The 19,006-nt window shown below is 52.3% G+C and overlaps 9 protein-coding genes across 9 annotated transcripts in view, besides 12 other annotated features; 8 read left to right on the top strand and 1 right to left on the bottom strand.

The window, feature by feature from the left end:
• On the top strand, positions 1-1,086 carry TraAM80_07699 (putative glycosomal phosphoenolpyruvate carboxykinase; the record flags this gene model as incomplete). The annotated part of the gene is made up of 1 exon (XM_029384480.1): positions 1-1,086. A coding segment is annotated over one exon (1,086 nt), but the record flags the coding sequence as incomplete, so codon positions are not given.
• A 97-nt stretch (positions 1,087-1,183) lies between these two features.
• Positions 1,184-1,227: a sequence feature (A-rich).
• A 186-nt stretch (positions 1,228-1,413) lies between these two features.
• Positions 1,414-1,448: a microsatellite.
• Positions 1,449-1,475: 27 nt separating this feature from the next.
• Positions 1,476-1,519: a microsatellite.
• Positions 1,520-1,622: 103 nt separating this feature from the next.
• On the top strand, positions 1,623-4,601 carry TraAM80_07698 (putative protein kinase; the record flags this gene model as incomplete). The annotated part of the gene is made up of 1 exon (XM_029384479.1): positions 1,623-4,601. The coding sequence occupies one exon, from the start codon at positions 1,623-1,625 to the stop codon at positions 4,599-4,601; it is 2,979 nt and encodes a 992-aa protein (XP_029235693.1).
• Positions 4,602-4,943: 342 nt separating this feature from the next.
• Positions 4,944-4,972: a microsatellite.
• Positions 4,973-5,070: 98 nt separating this feature from the next.
• Positions 5,071-5,113: a sequence feature (A-rich).
• Positions 5,114-5,206: 93 nt separating this feature from the next.
• Positions 5,207-5,236: a microsatellite.
• An 822-nt stretch (positions 5,237-6,058) lies between these two features.
• Positions 6,059-6,101: a sequence feature (GA-rich).
• Positions 6,102-6,192: 91 nt separating this feature from the next.
• On the top strand, positions 6,193-8,436 carry TraAM80_07697 (uncharacterized protein; the record flags this gene model as incomplete). Its single annotated transcript, XM_029384478.1, has 1 exon — positions 6,193-8,436. One exon carries the CDS (start codon positions 6,193-6,195, stop codon positions 8,434-8,436), a length of 2,244 nt encoding a protein of 747 aa, XP_029235692.1.
• A 159-nt stretch (positions 8,437-8,595) lies between these two features.
• Positions 8,596-8,641: a microsatellite.
• Positions 8,642-8,965: 324 nt separating this feature from the next.
• Positions 8,966-9,748, top strand: TraAM80_07696 (uncharacterized protein; the record flags this gene model as incomplete). The annotated part of the gene is made up of 1 exon (XM_029384477.1): positions 8,966-9,748. The coding sequence occupies one exon, from the start codon at positions 8,966-8,968 to the stop codon at positions 9,746-9,748; it is 783 nt and encodes a 260-aa protein (XP_029235691.1).
• A 21-nt stretch (positions 9,749-9,769) lies between these two features.
• Positions 9,770-9,821: a sequence feature (A-rich).
• Positions 9,822-10,141: 320 nt separating this feature from the next.
• On the top strand, positions 10,142-12,220 carry TraAM80_07695 (uncharacterized protein; the record flags this gene model as incomplete). Its single annotated transcript, XM_029384476.1, has 1 exon — positions 10,142-12,220. One exon carries the CDS (start codon positions 10,142-10,144, stop codon positions 12,218-12,220), a length of 2,079 nt encoding a protein of 692 aa, XP_029235690.1.
• Positions 12,221-12,347: 127 nt separating this feature from the next.
• Positions 12,348-12,395: a microsatellite.
• Positions 12,396-12,692: 297 nt separating this feature from the next.
• Positions 12,693-12,717: a microsatellite.
• Positions 12,718-12,774: 57 nt separating this feature from the next.
• On the top strand, positions 12,775-15,153 carry TraAM80_07694 (putative enoyl-CoA hydratase/Enoyl-CoA isomerase/3-hydroxyacyl-CoA dehydrogenase; the record flags this gene model as incomplete). The annotated part of the gene is made up of 1 exon (XM_029384475.1): positions 12,775-15,153. The coding sequence occupies one exon, from the start codon at positions 12,775-12,777 to the stop codon at positions 15,151-15,153; it is 2,379 nt and encodes a 792-aa protein (XP_029235689.1).
• A 494-nt stretch (positions 15,154-15,647) lies between these two features.
• Positions 15,648-15,682: a microsatellite.
• A 120-nt stretch (positions 15,683-15,802) lies between these two features.
• TraAM80_07693 (mitochondrial processing peptidase alpha subunit) lies at positions 15,803-17,197 on the top strand (the record flags this gene model as incomplete). Its single annotated transcript, XM_029384474.1, has 1 exon — positions 15,803-17,197. One exon carries the CDS (start codon positions 15,803-15,805, stop codon positions 17,195-17,197), a length of 1,395 nt encoding a protein of 464 aa, XP_029235688.1.
• Positions 17,198-17,315: 118 nt separating this feature from the next.
• On the bottom strand, positions 17,316-17,627 carry TraAM80_07692 (uncharacterized protein; the record flags this gene model as incomplete). Its single annotated transcript, XM_029384473.1, has 1 exon — positions 17,316-17,627. One exon carries the CDS (start codon positions 17,625-17,627, stop codon positions 17,316-17,318), a length of 312 nt encoding a protein of 103 aa, XP_029235687.1.
• Positions 17,628-17,872: 245 nt separating this feature from the next.
• The window catches only part of TraAM80_07691 (mucin-like glycoprotein), a gene marked incomplete at both ends in the record, with an annotated part of 1,182 nt that continues 48 nt past the window's right edge, over positions 17,873-19,006 (top strand). The window contains one exon of the mRNA XM_029384472.1: positions 17,873-19,006. This exon is cut by the window's right edge and continues 48 nt beyond it. Coding sequence (XP_029235686.1) covers positions 17,873-19,006 — 1,134 coding nt within the window.

Genomic DNA, 19,006 nt, shown 5'->3' with positions numbered 1-19,006 from the left:
GCGCTGAACTTTAAGACGTGCGAGCAGGTGATCCTTGGCACGGAGTACGCTGGTGAGATGAAGAAGGGCATCCTGACGGTGATGTTCGAGCTTATGCCGCGCATGAACCACTTGTGCATGCACGCGAGCGCGAATGTGGGCAAGCGCGGCGACGTGACGGTCTTTTTTGGGCTGAGCGGCACCGGCAAGACGACGCTGTCGGCGGACCCCCATCGCAACCTGATCGGCGACGACGAGCATGTGTGGACGGACCGCGGCGTGTTCAACATTGAGGGCGGCTGCTACGCCAAGGCCATCGGCCTGAACCCCAAGACGGAGAAGGAGATCTACGACGCAGTGCGCTTCGGTGCGGTGGCGGAGAACTGTGTGCTGGAGAAGACGACGGGTGAGATTGACTTCTACGACGAGTCGATTTGCAAGAACACGCGCGTTGCCTACCCGCTGTATTACATCGAGGGTGCACTGAGCAAGGCCGTCGCCGGTCACCCGAAGAACATCATTTTCCTGACGAACGACGCGTTTGGCGTGATGCCGCCAGTGGCGCGGCTGACGAGCGCGCAGGCGATGTTTTGGTTCGTGATTGGCTACACAGCAAACGTCCCTGGCGTTGAGGCTGGAAACACTCGCACGGCTCTCCCGGTCTTCTCGTCGTGCTTCGGTGGGCCGTTCCTCGTGCGCCACGCGACGTTCTACGGTGAGCAGCTGGCGGATAAGATGAAGCAGCATAACAGCCGCGTGTGGCTGCTGAACACCGGCTACGCTGGCGGCCGCGCGGACCGCGGTGCGAAGCGTATGCCGCTGCGTGTCACCCGTGCGATCATCGACGCGATCCACGACGGCTCGCTCGACCAGGGGGAGTACGAGGTGTACCCCGGCTGGGGCCTGCACATCCCGAAGCACGTCGCCAATGTGCCGACGCACCTGCTGAATCCACGCAAGGCCTGGAAGGATGTGAAGCAGTTCAACGACACGTCAAAGGAGCTGGTGGAGATGTTCCAGAAGAGCTTCAAGACGCGCTTTGCGGCGAAGGCATCGGAGGAGATGAAGAGCGCCGTCCCCCGCTACGTGGAAGTCTCCCGCCTGTAGGAGCCCAATAAAATTACTATAGGTGAAGCATAATTTAATATATTTAGCATGAGGAATGCCTTTCTTTGTTTTGGATAATAGTAGAGTAGGAACTTGATATCTTTGTGTTTTTTGGACTTTTGTTTTTTTATTTTTTGTTTTGGTTATGTATGTGAGAATTGTGTTTACTTTTATTTGCTTCTTTTTCTTGCACGGTTTCTGATGGTCGATATGTCGGTTTTTTGTTGGGATTGTGTGATTTTCATTTAAAAAAAAAATGAGCTTTTAATTTGTGTAGGCGGCTCTATGAGTGGCGTCGGTTGGAGGTTTCTCCCGGTGGCCTTTTTGTTGCTGTTGCTTTTGGTTTTGGTTTTGCTCTTTGCGTGCTGATCGGCTTTTTGCGCCCCTTTTGTGGTTGTCGTTTTGCGTGTGTGTGTGTGTGTGTGTGTGTTTGGGGGTCTCCCGCAGCTTAGGGTCCACATTTTTGTCGTTGTACGGGTGCTGCGGGAGGAGCTTTAGGAAGGTAAAGGAGTTGCAGGCGTACTAGCTGCTGCAGTATGTCGTTGTCGAAGGGGGAACACTTGAAGGTGTGTGTGGGGGATATGATTGACGCGCGGTTTAAGGTCATTGGTGAGTTGGGCGCCGGCAACTTCTCGAAGGTCTACTGCTGTTATGATGTTACCGGGCAGCGTGGCGTGAAGGTTGCGTTGGTGGCGTTAAAAATCATTAAGCGCGATTATAGGGAGGATGCCTACTGTGAAAGGAATATGTTGGAGATACTTAATGAGAAGCACTTGGGGGGGTTGGCGGTATGTCGGATGTTTGAGTTCTTTGAATGGCGGCGTTGCCCGGTGTTTGTAATGTCCATCCACGGCCCGTCGCTGCGCACACGACGTCTTGGCTACCAGAATGGTGTCGTTACGCGAGCGAAGCTCGTAGAGCTTTCCTATTCTCTTCTGACGACGTTTCGACACATTCACTTTGACTGCCGCATTGTGCACACTGATGTGAAGCCGGACAATATTCTTTTAGCGGACCTTAATCCTCCCAAATATTCCTTAGGCACCAAGTGGGTGGTGTGCGACTTCGGTAGTGCCTCACTTTGGCGCATGGACCGCCTTGACGCAGATCTGATATCGACCCGCCCGTACCGTGCGCCGGAGGTCGTGCTTGGCAACCCATGGTTTTACGCCGCCGACGTGTGGAGCATAGGGTGCATTCTATACGAGGTTGCCACGGGGCAGCGGTTGTTCGATGTGTGCGACGATGTCACGCACCTGCAGCTGATGGAGAAACGCTTAGGACCCCTTCCAGCGTTATTTAAGAAGAACTCAAAGTATTCGGGTAGGTATTTTACGGAAAGTGGGGAGTTTCTACACACGTCGGAGTTGATACGGGCTGGAAGGGTGATGAACACGCGAAAGCTGGCAGATGTTTTCCACGATGATCCCGAGCTGTACGACCTCATTGCCTCCATGCTTATATATGATCCATTGCAGCGTGCCACCACAAAAGAGGCTCTAGAGCATCCTATTTTTTACAACCACTTTAGTAAGAAAACGGATCTCATAGAAAATGGTTTGGAGAATGGGGATGAGAATTCAATCGGCTTCCCACGGGCAGTGCCGCCCAATAACAATGAAACGGTGTACGTCGCGGGAGCAAGGCAGGTTGGTGGCCTGTCTTGGGTAGAGAAAAAAACTCTGGCAAAGCGTGGGAGTTTAACCTCGGCGACGCACACAAGCTATAATACTGGTCTGAACCCACACCCGCCAGCACATCAGATGAAGATTGCTGCTGGAATTCCGGAGTCGGGAAAAACAACACAATCCCCTTGTGTTTATAAATCATGCACAGAGGAGTCGCATGCTAGTTTTTCAGATTCCTTACACCCCTTCGCCGAAACGGACGTGAAACCTGTGCCAAACGCGGGCCATCTCCCCGGATGTTCCCTAACGTCTCAGAGAAATAACATGTTCTGCAAGGTAGACAGGCTTCCTGTGGCGTGCGCTTTGGCTATAGATGTACAGGAGAAGCAGGAAGGGTCATTGCAAGGCACAATGAGGTCATGTGAGTTCCCGGCCCCAGTTTCTGCGGACAACAAATCGGAGGGAACTTCTGTGGTTCGTACTCCCGCTGAACCTTCCCTTCCCTTGATGTATCCGTCAGAGGAGGTGTCTTTTTCTGTAGAGACCGCAAGCGAATATACGGACCCTCATCTGAATCCGCATAAACAACCGCTGGAAGCATCTGGGGCCCTAGTGGGGACAAAATTGGTGGAGACATCTCCGACTGAAGAGATGACGAGTGCTAGATCTCCATTAGAGCCACTGACACATTCGACGGATCTGAATGCGGAGACAATACTATGCCCGTCAAAACCCTTGTCTTCTGCGTCGGAGGTCGTCAATTGTCCTGCTTTGTCACCAGAAGCAAAGGAATCTAGTACGGGAATGATGCTGCACAGTTCGGCACTGCATGTCCTTCGTATACAGAAGGGGAACAGTGCATCCAGTAGTATTTCCAGGCGTTCATCCCATATCACTGCATCGAAGTTAGAGAAGCCGTCGTTTTTTTCCCCATCACCGCAGCTGCCAACACCAGCAGCAGCAGTGAAGCTTCTAACAGCAACACCATCACCGCCGTTCACCATGGCTGAGACCAAACCTTTGCCACAGACAGTAGAAGCTGGGGATTCGATGAACGGATTGAGTATTCATTCCTACAGTTTTCCGATAACACAGGGGGCGGTTATTCAGCGCGTCAAAGGTGGAATGACAGTAAGAGGCGCTACTTCAAAGTTGAAACCGCAACCGCGACCGCCATCTACAGCGCAAAGTATAAGCCATTCAAATCAGTCCGTCGCGGGATCATCTCTCAGGCGTTTCCCTCTGACGACTGTTGCTTGCCCGCCGTCTGCTCATATGGATTGTGTCAGACTACGTCGGCGCAGTGATACATCGATGAACGTGCCAAAAACGTGCCAGGTTGTGCGGGGTAGAACTTACCGCTCCAACTCGCCAAAGATTCCTTTTTATCGAGACAATTATTCTCAAAAAAATGTGTCTTCGGTCGCAGGCGGGGGCGTCTTGACGAATGCGTGTGCGATTCCCCCACAGCCTTCATTTATTTTTGATGAATCAACAGCTGCATCGAGTGTCGTTTTGCCGAAGTTTTCTGCCTTCAGTAGCACCAAGCGTGGCGATTCAGGAGTGCCACCAATAGGGCGTTCTTCTGCAGAGGTGCGGCCAACCTATCGGCAGGTGATTCAAAGGAACGTTGTCACAGCTGGCCGAGCAGGCGTGGGCGGAAAAGTCCCGTTTCGACAGGAATTGAAGAATCCGTCTGTCGCCTCGCGAAACACGCACAGTACTGCGGGGGCATATGGTAATAGCGCCGGTAGTGGGGTAACGACGGGCGTGGATAGATGTAAACGTGACACGGGAGAGATGGGGTTTTTCGTTGAAGCACCGCCGTCTGAGCTGCGGGTCCCACACAATGCCCGTCGTTTCCGAGCTGTGCGGGCACCAGAGTAGCTGTGGGTGTGCATCAACGGCGTGTATATCCATTCTTCTACCTCTCTCTCTCACTCACACTGTGTATGTGTAACTGTATACAAGCGAGGCAGTTATACGTTGAGGCGTGGGGGTAAAATATTTATTCTACTATTTTGCTCTCGTGAATCGTTTGCTGATAAACCACCACGAAACTTTTTTTTTTTTGAGCCCTGCGCCCCTGTCTGTCTTTCCATGGTTCCATATTTACAGTGCTGTGACTGGACTGCTTCTGTGTCTGTTTTGCGGCTGGCATCGTGGGGTAGTGAATGCACGAACTGGTGTCTGCAGCTTTAGAGGGTAGAGGGAAAACTGAAGCTAGCAAATAATAATGATAATAATAATAATAAAAAACAACAGAACAAGACAGTAGAAGCAACAACAGAAACAAGGTGCAAGGCAACAAAAAAGTGTATGCATGCGAGTACTTTGTGGTTGTCTTCGACTGGTATTTTTTTTTTGTTATTGTTTTCCTTTGTTTGTTTATTTGTTTTCTGCAGCTACCCCTCTTCTTTTATCCCTTCTCTATACTTCGTACTGCTCTTATACTTTTTCTATGAACCATACATGTATATATATGTGCGTGCGTGTGTGTGTGTGTGTGTGTGTGTGTGTGTATCCGTGTGCACTTTTTTATGCACACGCCTTGTTGATTCGTTTTTGGACAAACGGTAGGTAACGCCTTTGCCAACGCATGTGCTACGCAGCTGCTCTTTATTGCGCGGATTCACCGTCGTAGCACTTGTTTTGTAGGCGGTTTTTATTTCTTGTTATTTGTATTGCCACCGTCTGCGTGGTTCTCACGCTCGTGTGGCGCCACATCCACCCGTGTTTTTTTTTTTACCCACACACAAACAAACGACCGTACCCACCTGTGGTCTGCGGAAGAGGGAGGGGAAAGAAATGGGAGTGAAGGGGCGTAGAAACAGTGGAAGTGGGCGAAATTGTGGTAATAAAAATTAAAGTCAGCTAACGAAATGCCGTGTGTTGGTTCTTGTCATTTTGGGTGAAGTATGGGGGCGATGCACGTTGGCAGCGGTGTGACTGGTGTTGTCGGGGTGCAACACGTGTTTTGTTGTTGTTAAGGTAAACATTGGGTGTTCGCTTTTTCTTATATCTTATCAATACCTCTCCATGTCTCTTTGTTGTTGGTTTTCCTCCCATCTCACTTTGCCTGTGCGTGTGTGTGTGGGGGAGGGGGGGGCAACGCAGGGAGCCAAAGAGAGACGAAGGTGTTGGCGGTACTTAGCATCTAACGCCTGGATATAAATGTAATATATGAGTGTGGGTGAATGTGGGGTTTTTGAATAGTGATGAGCCACTTCGGATGGGTGTTTCCCATCTACTCACTGCCTCTCCTCCGCTACACACCCCTCTTTTAATCAATTTTTTTTTTACCACCTTTTTTGCATTCACAGGAAAACAAGTCTGCGTGTGTGTTTTTTTTCTTTTTTTGTGTTGTCGTTTTTTTTGTGTGTTTTTGACTTTATTCCTGTCTCTTTTAACTCTTACCGACGGATTTTAAACGCAGCGCGGGAGTCGGGATTGCTGCAGCAGGGCGCGTCGCTCAAGCATGGCTGGCCACCCAGCAGACGAGCTACGGGAAATCTACAAAGAACTCACTCGCCCAGGCGGCTACAACGTCCTGCAGGCAAACATCCAGACGAGTTGGCGTCAGAGCGCCACTCTGCGTTCCACTAACGGTACGCCCTCCACAGTCGTGAGTACTTCTACTTCCAATGTGAGACCGGATGCCGAAGCCTTATCTCTGCCTGTGCCCTGCCATGGGGGGGATGTGGAGAGGTGCGTTCCGTCTGGGCTCCGTGCGGCATGTGAGAAGGCGTTTGTAAAAAACCAGCCCACCTTAACGAGCGGGCACAATTCTCCTAGGGCGAACTTCGTCTCTGTGGGCCTAGTAGATAGCAGTAGTGTGAGTACGAGAACGAGAAGGAAAACGCCGCCTGCGCAGGCGACGCAACGTCATAGTAGCGGCCCAGCGAGGAATATCTACCCTAGTGACATGACAAAGCTACAAATGCCTGGTATTGATGGAGTTGATGCCACAGTTGCCGAGTTATTTTTGTCCATGCCGGGGGAACGCCGTTTGGCGTGTTGGTTGTGCGAAACAACGTGCACCGAGCCAGGCTGGTTAAACGCACCTGAAATTTATGTGAGTGTAGAGGAGGAGTCTGGCATAAACGATCGTCGTTTTCCTGTTACTCTGCTTACCTTGTGCTCACGTTGCAGCGCAGCCTGCGCATTGCCTGCAGCTGCGCCGCACGATGCCGTGTTAAGGAAGGCGGGTGCAACACGTGCCTTGGTGCAACGCACCGAATTGTTTGTCCAATTCCTGCGAGAATACAAACTGTTACTGGAGTCGCTTGCTGGGAATGCAGAAAAGGTGAAAGCCATGGATGCGACGGCGCGCGCAGGTGGCACATATCCCTCGCTGTGGGATCTTCCGTCCGATTTCCGCTTCAGCGTGATACAAAAACTAACCGATGCGTTGACTTTTACGTTGGAGGCAGACGCGCTGCAATCGCGTCGGTGCCAAACGTCCAGCTTGTCGCCACACGAGCGGCTTCTCCTAGAGGGAGAACGCGCACTGCTTCAGCGACAGATGGCAACTACAGAACCGAATGGGCAGCTGTCCGTGAGGCTGCCACGCAGTGCGGATGCACCGCCCAGCCGCCTCTGGACTCCAAGCTTTGCAGAGTTGCCGCTCTCAGCCACCGGGAGCGGCACTCAGCCGCGCGGCCTATCGCATGTATTTCAACACAGACCACAATATGACATGAAGAAACTGGATCCTTTGCTGCAGATTCGTTCTACCTTTGCGAAGGCAGAGCAAGGGGGTGGGCAGCAGGAGCCGCAGAATCGTGTCGTGCAGGGTAGAGAAGCGAGTTTCGGGGCACTCCAACGAATGGTGGGGCGCGCACTGACTGCACGGTGGCGTCAAGTAGGGGATGGGGCTGCCTCACTGAAAGCTGGAACGGACGGGCCTGATGAGACGTACGACAAGAAGGACACACGACTGTTGAACTCTGTAATGATGGACGTCACTCCAAACAATGCTGGAGGTGGGTTAGTACACGACGACCCCGAGAACATTCTCTTACATTATTTTGAGGGAAGGCTGAGTGACCTACCGAAGTTTAAGTTTTTCGCTGTGGATACCGTGAGTAACGGGGGTAACGAAAGTGGTTCCCTGCGGCCTTTCCGAAACTCACAAAGAACACCGAAGAGACCGTGCGGAGACCTAGAAGATGCGTCGTCTGATGTCGTGCTGGTGGCCGCTGATGTGGCTGCTGCAGCCACAATGGATGCGGGGGAGTTGTTGAAGCAATTACGTGAAGAACAGCGACGCCGTGCGGAAGCGGAAGCAGCGCTGCGTGAAAGTCATCAGAGGATTGCCGCACTTGAAAAGGCCACGGATCATATTTCAGGTTTGGCACTGGACTTGAACCACACACTGGGGGAGCACTCGGCCTTGATGCAGCAATTCGTGCGCAACGCGACGCAAGGCTGCGTGGACTTCATGATGCAGAAGTCACTACTTTTTTCAGATGAGATGGCTGCCATGGTGCGCCAAGCGCAGCGGCAGGCATACGGCGTGCACGCACGATTCCCGCGAGCTTACACGTGGGAGGCTGTAGCGGTCGACAGCGATGTCCCGCCACCCGCACCCGTGATCTTGCAGGATAGTGCACACGCGACCTCTGATGCTGAACCTGCACCTTTTGCGCCCTCTCGCCTACTTCCCCTGTCACTGAAGCTGACGTCGCTTGTGCCTAGCGATGCCGCATGCCGCATTTGATAACGATTTTTATGGTTTCACGTACCCGCGCAGTTTCCAACATGAGTTTGCTCCTGGGAGTCGATGTGTCTGTGGCGTGGGCGCTGAAGGATTTTGGAGGTCCCCGACGTGAATTAAGGAAGGACACGAAAAAGATGTGGTGAGTGGCGTGGCTGCACCCAAACAAAACAGAAAGAAGACACAACACACACACAAAAAAAAAAAATGAACATCGTTTTTGCCGCATCGTTGGCGCATACCACTTGGAAAAGTTGCATAGTGCAAACCGCAACACCAATACTACCCACGAAACACAAGGTAGTTGAATTCGACGTGAAGGAAGATGTTTTCACGCCACTGCAGGAAACGTGGGATGTATACGTGTGTATTTAGGGGAGGAGTGACGTGCGTCTACAGCGATGCGGATGCCACATTAATGCTACCTACCATGTTATGCGGAGTTAATAATGCTTCGCTGTACTCTTTACTCTTTTTTTTCTCCTCTTTCCAGTGAAAGACGTTGAAAGGGATATATATATATATTCTGGGGATGAAGTCGGTGGCTTCACACTTTCTTAACATGCCCCACACACGAGAAGAGGCGGTGGACGCAGCAAGCAATGGCTGCAAACAGATGGTAACCAGCGTCTCATGCAACATGAAGATTGCTGCTGTCTCCGATGATGTTACACGCACAGCGTGTAACCCACCCCACTCTAGCTCAGTCTCCGCTCCACGTCCTGTATTTATTAGACCACTGCTTCGTTCCCCGCGTGTCGGTGAGACGGTGGTGCTTCTGGATGGAGTTCCCTGTGGCGCTGTGTGCTTTAGTGGGCGTGTGGTGCGCTGTGAGGGGCCTCAGCGCAACGGCAGTGCCTCAGCTCTGCGGCCTTACACCGCCTTATTGATTTCCGATACCACGGGGATAATCTCGGTGATGCATCTTCACAGAACACGGTCAGAAGCTACTGCTGGCGCAGCTTTAGCGGATGACGCCTCTTTTTTAACCGGAGATGCTGCTGAAGTGGCGGGAAGTGCAGACGATGAGAGTGTTTGCGAGAACGACTATGTCTTTGTGGTTGGATGGCTTGCATTCGCGGATGTCTCGAAGGAGGTTCGACATCTTTTGCAAGGAGCCGTTGATTTTGTCACGGGCGGAGACGGGACAAAGGCCGATGGCAACTGTTTCTGCGTGCGAGGAGCCGTTCGTCTCATTTATGACATGAACGAAATTCATTTTTGGGCTCTTGCCGCTTTGGAGTCCCACGTGCGGCTGTTACGCAAGGCGGAAGGCCCGCCGCGGATGTTGCCCACAACCAAAAAAGACGCATGATTGGGTGTAAATGTGATGAGGTTTCTTTTTTTTTTTTTCTATCTTTTCTCGCTTGTTTTTGGTTGGTTATTTTACAGAGTTGTGCGGCTCTTTTTTTTTTCTTCACATTTGGCACAGGAGGGATGGCGGAATGACGTGGTGTTCGTACACCGCTCCTCCTTTCCCCTCCCATGATTTTTTTTCTAGCAGAAAAGGCCCAACGATGAGAAAAAAAAAAAAGGTGCGGACGAGTCCTCCTGCGTATCGTCTTTGAGTTGGCTGGGACTTTTGTCGGGCCTCTCCTTATTAGGGACTCTCAACCCCGCTCTCGCACTTTTTTTTTTCATGTGTGATTCTCTTCCGCTCTGTTTTCCCCTTCTTTTTGGTGGTGATGGCTGTTGTGTATGTGGGTGGATGGGCGCAGGATCGGAGCAGCCCATGCGCAAGCGGGACCGTTCGAATTCGGAGTCGCCCGTATTTCGCGGCGCTCCGCCCGTAGAGCTGCCGGGCCAACGGATGTGGTTACGCCAGCAGGTTTTGTTTGACGTCCTGCGCCGGACATCCCTGGCGGAGCAAAAGGACCGCGAGATTGTGGAGTGGCTTACGGACGCCGCCGAATGGCTGCAGGGCGCTGAATGCGCGAGGCTTGGCGCGGGGTCGCTGACTGAGCTTCGTTTCCTTGTCCTTGGCGTGCTACACACAATGCCATGGTGGCGCGTGGTGGAGGCTGTTGACCCAAAGCGCGTTCATGTGGCTTCACGTGGTGCCCAGAGTGTCACACGCGCCATCACGCGCTGGCATGAGAAGATCCAAATTGCCTTTGAACGTGTATGTATGCTGCTTATTGAGCAATCCCCACACGCCGTTCGTGGGGTACTGGAGGTGGCCATGAAGCCGTTTCAAATGCGGCCTCCTGTAGCTGACGGTGCACGACGGTTGATCCCAGCAGATTCCATTATGCGTATTATGAACACTGTGGCCACAAAGTACCCGAGTGCTGTCGTCCTGGAGGTGCTGGAGCAGAGTATGCGTTCACTTGTGCCAAAACGGCGTTGGGTGGAGGAGCGACATCACAAGACATGCATCGCACTCTTCTTACACCTCGCACTTGAGGCACATGTTCCTTCATTTCCTACGCCAGACTACGGCCAGAGTGGTCTGTTTGTGAATTGTCCTGCCACGACCTTGCAGAGCTCAGCTTCTGCCGTGTCGGTGCGGGCTTCGGAGGATAGCGGAACGGACGCTGCGGCTTCGTCCGCATCTAACCGGTGCTATCAATTACGCCCGCTTGAGATGACGGCTCCTGTGATGTCTGCAAGTGAGGCAGACTTTAGTGATGCGGCGATCAACATGTCATCTGCTGCTGACGGGCGCCCGTTTCCAACGCGTTTCACAGAGTTTACGATGCAAAACAATAAAATGTTGGCGTATCGCAATGAACTCATTCGTTTTGTGCTGCAACAACTATTTGACATGGAGTTATCACTACAAAACTCAGATAATGAACCTTTGCATGAGTTTTCTTCGTCTTCCTTGTCATTATACAGTAGTGGCCCTGCGAATGCCGTACGGATATTGGGGAGTCCTCTCATTGGACAAGTCGAGGAGAGAGGAGTCGAGAAACCGTTTGTAGAGATCCTGCGAAGTTGTACGAGTCTCGTTTTTTACCGGCTGGCGGGGGATCTCATGCGACAGCAGGCAGCCGGTGTTTGCGGGAACGCCGAATGGTGGCGTGAGTTGCTCGCATTTCATCTCAACTTTGTCATGAGAATGGAGTGTCCAATGTGTTTGTTGTACCTGGCCCCAAGCCTTGCGCTGCTAGGCAACGAAGAGGAGGCCGTTGACATGATGCATAAGCTTGTGTCACTGGTAACAAAAGGCTATATGCCGGTTCAACAAAATACAAGACGTGTTGCGGCGGCAGGCCCGGCCCGTGTACGTATGGCACCCCCATCTGTGGGTCCGTTGATGATTCCCATGGCCCACCGCGTGCGTGCCGCGGTGTATCTATATCCACTCTTTAGTTTCTTGCGTGATCGCCTTGGAAATGGTGAAGGCACCCGCAAGCGACTTCAGAAGTGGGTCACGCAGGAGCTGAGAGTCACCGCTGTCCCTTCCATAAGCCTGATAGTGCAAGTGCTCTTTGCTCAGTGTGCCGCCATGTCGCAGCTGTTGGAAGCCGACTTTGTGGAGGAGATGAATTCGCAGCTGCCAGGCTCGGCGGCGCTGCGGTCGCTGTGGGAGCGATTTCTTCTTCCTGAGGACGTGAAGCAGCGGAGACAGCCCGGGGATAGTGAGGAAGTGCCACGTACCACCACAACTACCAACCCTGGCGCCAACTCGGCGGGGAGCGGCGCTGTCGATGCGAGTGTAGGCAAAAGCCGCGTGAACCTTGCAAAAATGGAGGCTATGGGGCTGTTGCACCCAAAACTCATGAACAACTGTCCATGGGACTGGCGGCGCTGCCAAGCGGAGATGGCGTTGGAACGATAACAAGTGTTGGATTTACTTTTGTGTAAGGCGACAAAAACGGAACAAAACTAAGGGAGGAGGAGCTAAGTCTGAGACAACTGATATCACAGTTACCAAAAAGAAACAGCGACAACCGCGAGGAAGGGCGAAACAGATAAAACAAAGCAAAGCAAAACAAAACAAACAAACAAAAAAAGTGAAAGTAACGACAACGTCGCATGATTGTCACTGATTTGTTGACTGAAAATCAATCTCGGCGGAGTCGAAGTTTGTGCTATTGGCACGGTGATTATTCTCATTTTTGCTACTTTGATTGCTGCTGTTGCTTGACTATATGTGGTCGCCTGTCTGCTTGCTTTCTCGGTGAAGGTGGCTGTGAGAGTGGGAAGAAGTGGAAAGAGCGAGAGATAAGCACCAGTGGGGAATGCGATGCGAAGTCCCACTTCAAGAGCTACACGTACCAGCGTCTTTTTCCCTCCTTCGTACACCCACCTTTTTTGTTTGTTTGTTTATTTCTTCTTTCCCTTCGCCTTGTTTATGTATGTGTGTTTCTGCTGAAGAGCTTTAGGGGTACAATGCGGCGTGTCGACACGATTTGCTCCCATATGGGGCATCGGCGTTACTGCCACTTGGAGCGCTTCGACGACGCTGCTGTCTTGATCCTTCACCATGAACTCCACAACGCCCTCACGGTGTATATGCGGGCAGCCATACATCACTACTTTTGTGAAGCAGAGGCGGACCCTGCAATTCACCGCATTATTATTACGGGTGAAGGGAATGCCTTTTCATGCGGGATTGACGTAACAGACTTTAGGGCCTCAGCATCTGAGGTGTATTACGATGGTGGTGCCATTCCAAGCCTCTCGATGCTAACAAACTTGGTGGAGAACAGTTCAAAGGTTGTGGTGGCAGCTATTAACGGTCTCGCCCTCTCTGGGGGACTGGAACTAGCACTCGCGGCACACTACCGCGTCGCCTCACCGACGTCAGTGTTTTCATTTCCAGAGGTGGAGCTCGGCATTGTGCCTTGCGGCGGGGGAACACAACGGCTGCCACGCCTCATTGGCGTTCGGGTCGCGATTGCCATGATCACCATGTTTACGGAGATGAGTGCCAGTGAGGCACGGGAAGCGGGCCTCGTAGATCATGTGACAACGTGCGCCATGAAACATGACAGTGGCGGATCCGCCGGCAGTGGCGCCTTCGGCAAGCATGGGGCACATTTTCCTTGGAGAAACGATTCGGTGGTGGCAGCGGCGCTTCAACTTTCTTCAGATTGGAAAACTCCACGGCGTCTGTCATGTGATAACAGAAGACTTGGTAACATTCTGGTTAACCGCGCACTATTTCTTTGGACGAAGCGCGAGCTGAGCAAGCGTGTCCCTAAGGGCGTTCAGGCACCGATGCGATGCTTAGAAGCCATTTGGGCGGCTACAACTACGGCCTCTTTTTCAGAGGGATTACAGGTGGAGCAGAGACTCTTTTTGGAGTCCTTGGAGTCTCCTGAAGCATATGCCATGCAACACCTTCTGCGCTCATCGAGTGCTGCCTTTCGTGGCAGCCTTGCATCACTTCCGCACGGTATAGCAGATAGAGCAAATATTCGTCGCTCTGCCGTTATTGGATGTGGCACGATTGGCACAGGCATCACGCTTCTTATGCTACAGAGTCAAATTCCAGTAACTGTGGTGGAGGTGAACGAGGAGCAATGTCGCCGGGTTCGTCTTTTCGTGCAGGACCAATTGGACCGCGATGTGAGGAAGGAGCGTCTGACACCTGACTTGCGTGAGCAGCGTCTATCCATGTTGTCCGTGGTTCCCTACGATACGGATCTTGTAAAGGCATTGCAAGATGTGGACATTGTGGTGGAGTGCGTCGGTGAGGATATTGCGTTAAAGAAACGCGTCTTTGCCTGTCTGAGTGATGTTTGCCAACCGCACTGCATTATTGCAACAAGTGCCTCTGCAATCAGTACTGAGGAACTGGCAGCGGTGACGCGTCGACCTGAAAAGGTCATTGGCATGCACTTTATCCCTCCTTCACACATTACACCTCTATTGGAAATTGTGCAGGGGCCGCGTACAGACCAGGTGACCATTCTGCAGGCAATGCACATGGGCCATTTGTTTCGTAAGGCTGTCGTTTTAACGAAGGACACTGGAGCGTGCCTAACTACCCGCCTTCTATATGCGGGTCTCTATCAGGCATTTGCCATGCTTGAGGAAGGTGCCTTCCCTCTTGAGGTTGACCGCGCGCTGCAGCGTTTTGGCTTTCGTTTGGGTGTCTTTGCCCTTGAGGACCTCGCGGGACTCGACTTTACGGCGCGAATCCGTACTGCACTGCAGAAGCAACGTAAAACTCCCTCCACACAAGCAGATGTGTACACCATACCGCGCTTGTTAGCGGCTACGGGTCGGCTTGGACAAAAAAGAGGGCTTGGTTGGTACAACTACGAGCATACCTCTTTGCTCAGTTCCATTCTCTCCACTTTGCAGGGTGCGAGGAGCACGGAAGATGAAAAGGGTGTGACCCAAATGGGAGTATGGCATAGAGGTGGTGCTCCACTTGAGCGGGTGCCGCGCCCTGACCGGGCAGTGGAGTTATTAATCCTCGATGTCTGCATGAAAAAAGATATCTCGCGTCGGGATATTAGCGAGAAGGAAATCGTGGAGCGTATATTGTTTTCAATCATCAATGAGGCCGCTAAGCTTCTTGGCGAGGGTGCTGTTGCAAGCTCCGCAGACGTGGATGTGGCAATGACATTCGGATACGGCTTCCCAGCGTGGAAGGGCGGCGTTTGTTATTATGCTGACAAATTGGGCCTGCCCAACATCGTGCACCGCATGCGCATTTACAATCGCGCCTTTGGCGATGCCGTCTTTCCGCTACCCTGCGATGTGTTGGGTGCCATGGTGGCTTCGCAGCAAAACTTCGGTTCCATGTGGCAGTAACCGCGACGAAGGGAGCTAGGTAGTGCCTCCCTTTCTCTCTCTCCGTAAGTGTATGTGTGTATCACCTGCGTTGGGAAAGGAAGAGGTGGAAGGGAATTACATGAAATTAAGGGAAGTGGGTGTGCATGATTATACTTGTTTCTGGTATTGGCTACTACTGGCTGTGTTGGTTGAGTGTATAGCGTGGCTCAACCAGGTGATTTTTGTGTCTGCGTATGTGTGCAAGGGGGTGGGGGGATCGACGACGCAGGGAAATGTGGCAGGTGGGCTTCTCTTCACTCTCTCCGTTGCCGCTTCTGCCTCGCTTTCCACCTTTGCCTCTGCACTTCATTCTGTGACTCCTCCGTTTCCTTTCCGCTTTGTTTTGTGGCGTGCGTGGCTTTGCCACTTCCCTTCTTCACCAGTTGATTCACGCCGCATCCAAGGGAGAAGGAGAGTTGGCCACGCAGCCTAAATACACACGCACAAACACACACCGAGAAAAAAGTGCGGGTGAGAGCGATAGCGAGAGAGAGTGAAGGGAGGGAGAATAGCGGTTGCATTGTGACTGTGTGTCTGCGGGTTTCACTCGGTGAGTGGTGCGTGAAGGAAAAAGCGCGAGGAGGCTCTGTTCAAGGCGGTAGAAGAAGTCTGTTGGTTGCGCGCCACAATGCTGCGCTGCTGTCTCCCACGACGTGCTATTGCGCAAACCCTGACGAAGGATAACTACACGCTGTCACGTTTATCTAATGGTTTACGTGTGCTGACGTGCGACGACGGCAACGGCATCACTGGCATGGGGCTCTTCATGCTGAACGGAACGAAGTTTGAGGATGAGACGAATACCGGGGCGGTGGCCGTGTTCGAGACGTTGCCACTGCGCAGTAACCAGATACTTACAGGCCGCGAGATCAGCGAGGCTCTGGGCTCACTAGGTAACGCCTTTAAGGTTACAAACAACAAGGAGGCATTGTCTGTTATGTTGATGCTGCCGCGCTACCACCAGAGGGATGGGTTGGAGCTGCTCAATTCGATGTGCCTGCACCCGACACAGGATGAGGCGGAGTTTTATATTGCAAAGGAGAAGGCCGCTGAAAGAGCCCTCCTGCACTGCCGTGACGCGACAAGCGTCTGCCTGGAACTCGTGCACGAGGCGGGGTGGAACGGCAAAGGACTTGGACAGCCGCTCAACCCAACGAAGAACGAACTTGATAATTTAACCCTTGAAAAGTTTACTGCCTTTCATCGCAACTATACACGACCAGAGCGTACCGTACTTGCTGCCACCGGTGTCGCGGATCACAAACAATTCGCCGCAGATGCTGAGCGCCTTCTGAAGTTTGACTGTGAGCCTGCGCCGCTTAGCACGCCATGTCACCACCCATACACAGGGGGAAGTCGGCTGGTGCAGAAGACGGAGGCCCCCGAGAGCATGAATAAGTTCCAGGAGAAGAATCTCAGCCACGTGGCCCTTTTTTCCCAGGGTGTTCCTATGAATCATCCTGACTACTACAACATCAGCGTGATTCAGACCCTCTTGGGTGGTGGGACATCGTTTAGTTCAGGCGGCCCTGGAAAGGGCATGCAAACCAAACTTTTTCGTGAGGTGCTAAACAAAGAGGGCTTCTTGCACGGGTTAGAATGCATCACGGCATGGTACAGCGATGGTGGTCTCATTGGGCTGTACGGAAGTGCACCGCACGAGTATGCCTACTCACTTCTGAAGGTGATGGTGTATCAGACTGCCTCCATCTGCCAGCGTGTGAGTCCCCTGCATCTTGAAATGGCAAAGAATCAACTGAGATCGCAGCTTATTCTACTCGGTGAAGGTCGTGAGCAGCTTCTCTCCGACATGGGGTTCAACATGGTGGTACATAATCATATCATTACGGCCAACGAGACAGTGGAGGGAACGCAACATATCACGATCGACGGACTAAAACGAGTCTGCGCCGAAATCATTCGTAGGCCACTCACCTTCGTTGTCTACGGCGAGACAACGAACATGCCGTCGCATGAGAAACTGGAGGAAGCTGTGCGGAAGATGTATGAGCGTCTTAATTGAGACCTCCCACACGCGATATTGTCACTCTGTCTGTGTCTGTGCCGGGAGAGAAGGCGGGGGTGAGAGGAAAAAGGGGTCATTGAATGTGTTCAGTCGGAACGCTACCGTCGGCACATCTTTAAAGTACAGCCATATCAAATGCGTGCGCATCGTTGCAGGAAGAGACGACTGCGGGCGGACGGTGACGCCTGCGCAGAAAACCCATGGGAGCCGCTACGAGGTGTAAGCGTACCAGCGTAAAGCCAGCAAGACCTTGGAGCAAAACCGCTAACTCGGCAGAGTGCCCCTTTCGCCTTCGCTGCAACAGTCTGTACTGCAGCGAATAAAAACCATCGCACCCCCAGGACGCCATGCTCGAATGACCATAATCATGCAGCAGCTCAACTACCTCTCTCACCTCACAGGTTTTTTTTTTGATACAACCCGACATAAACACTCAGAGAAAAAAAATAAAAACAGAAATGGGGAAAAAGCTGATTACTTTGCTGCGTTGTCTCTCGATGATTCGGCAAAGAGATTTTATTATTATCTTCCTTTCGTGTATCGATTCAGCGTACAAATCTATCTGTTAATGCGCATGTCTCTTATTCTCATTTTTATTTCTCGTTAGCTAGGCATACTACCACTCAACGACTATTCACAATGATGACGACGAAGTGCCGTGTGGTGTGCGTCATGTTGGCATTTGTGTTGTGCTGTTGCTGCTGTTTGGGCGTGGGTGCCGATGGGAAGGAGGCTACGAAGAGTATTCTGCATGTGGATAATGCGCGAGTACAAATACCAGTGGAGGTGTCGTGTGAGGCTAACAAGAAACCGTCGCGCTGGCGATTTTCTGGGGAAACGAGTTGGAACGACTGTGGAAGCGGAATTGATTCTCAAGCTTACGATATTAACTCTACTGAAGACACTCAAGGCAGCATTAAATACAACTTTCAGGAAAATGTTGCGTACAGCGTTAACGGCGACGGCAACACTGCGACGGCGGTGGACGAGCTCATAATTGATGCGACTTACGGTGGCGAAAAAGATATCAGTTCCTCCATTTGCTTAACCATTGCAACAAATTACGGACGTAATGACAAGGGAAAAGAGCGGTGCACTGAAAATACTGGCGACAACACTTTGTTCATAATGAATTATACAACCATCAACAGCAGCCATGTGTACAAGAAGTGGACAACGTTGTCAGGGTACAAACGTTTGGTCCAACAGCAGGAAACTGCGAGGACCTCAAGTACATCAGTTAATTCAAAGTCTCAAAGGGCGCAGGAGGGAAAAACAACTGACACGCCGGATCAAAAAATTGCTGAGGGCCCCGTTTCTCTGCCAACAATGACAACGCAGAGCGGCAGTGGTGCAACAGAACGAGGGAATAATGCCCTGCAATCAAAGGCGTCAGGTGACAACGAGGCTGGGACGGAGCACAATGGTGGGAGTGAAGGAACGAGAGCCGGTGAGGCGGCAACAGGAGGTGGAGATGCGGATGCACCTTCAGAAGAAGAGGGGCAAGTCGTGAAGAGCCAAAGCGGTCCACAGGTCCCGTCGAAGGGTGAGGTCACACGGCCCAGAGAAGCAACGCCCACTTTGCCTTCAGGCGCAGAAGCTGCAACCCCTGGCGTTGAAACTCCGCCCATTGAAGACTCCGCTGGTGGTGACTCGCCTGGACTGCCACAAGCACCCGAGACACCGCGGCCGCCGGGCGTGGCAGGCGGTGGTGTGGACGCGGAGAAAAAGTTGATTCCCGCCGCCGCTCCCTCTAACACCACGCACAGCAGTGCACATGGGCGCATTGCCGGTGAGGCGGACGGC

This window comes from Trypanosoma rangeli, assembly GCF_003719475.1.
Source record: "Trypanosoma rangeli strain AM80 chromosome Unknown Tra_15.4_contig_00333, whole genome shotgun sequence".
Taxonomy (NCBI): Eukaryota; Euglenozoa; class Kinetoplastea; order Trypanosomatida; family Trypanosomatidae; genus Trypanosoma; species Trypanosoma rangeli.
The sequence above is the reverse complement of the archived record's forward strand: the minus strand, read 5'-3'. Positions and strand labels throughout refer to the sequence as shown.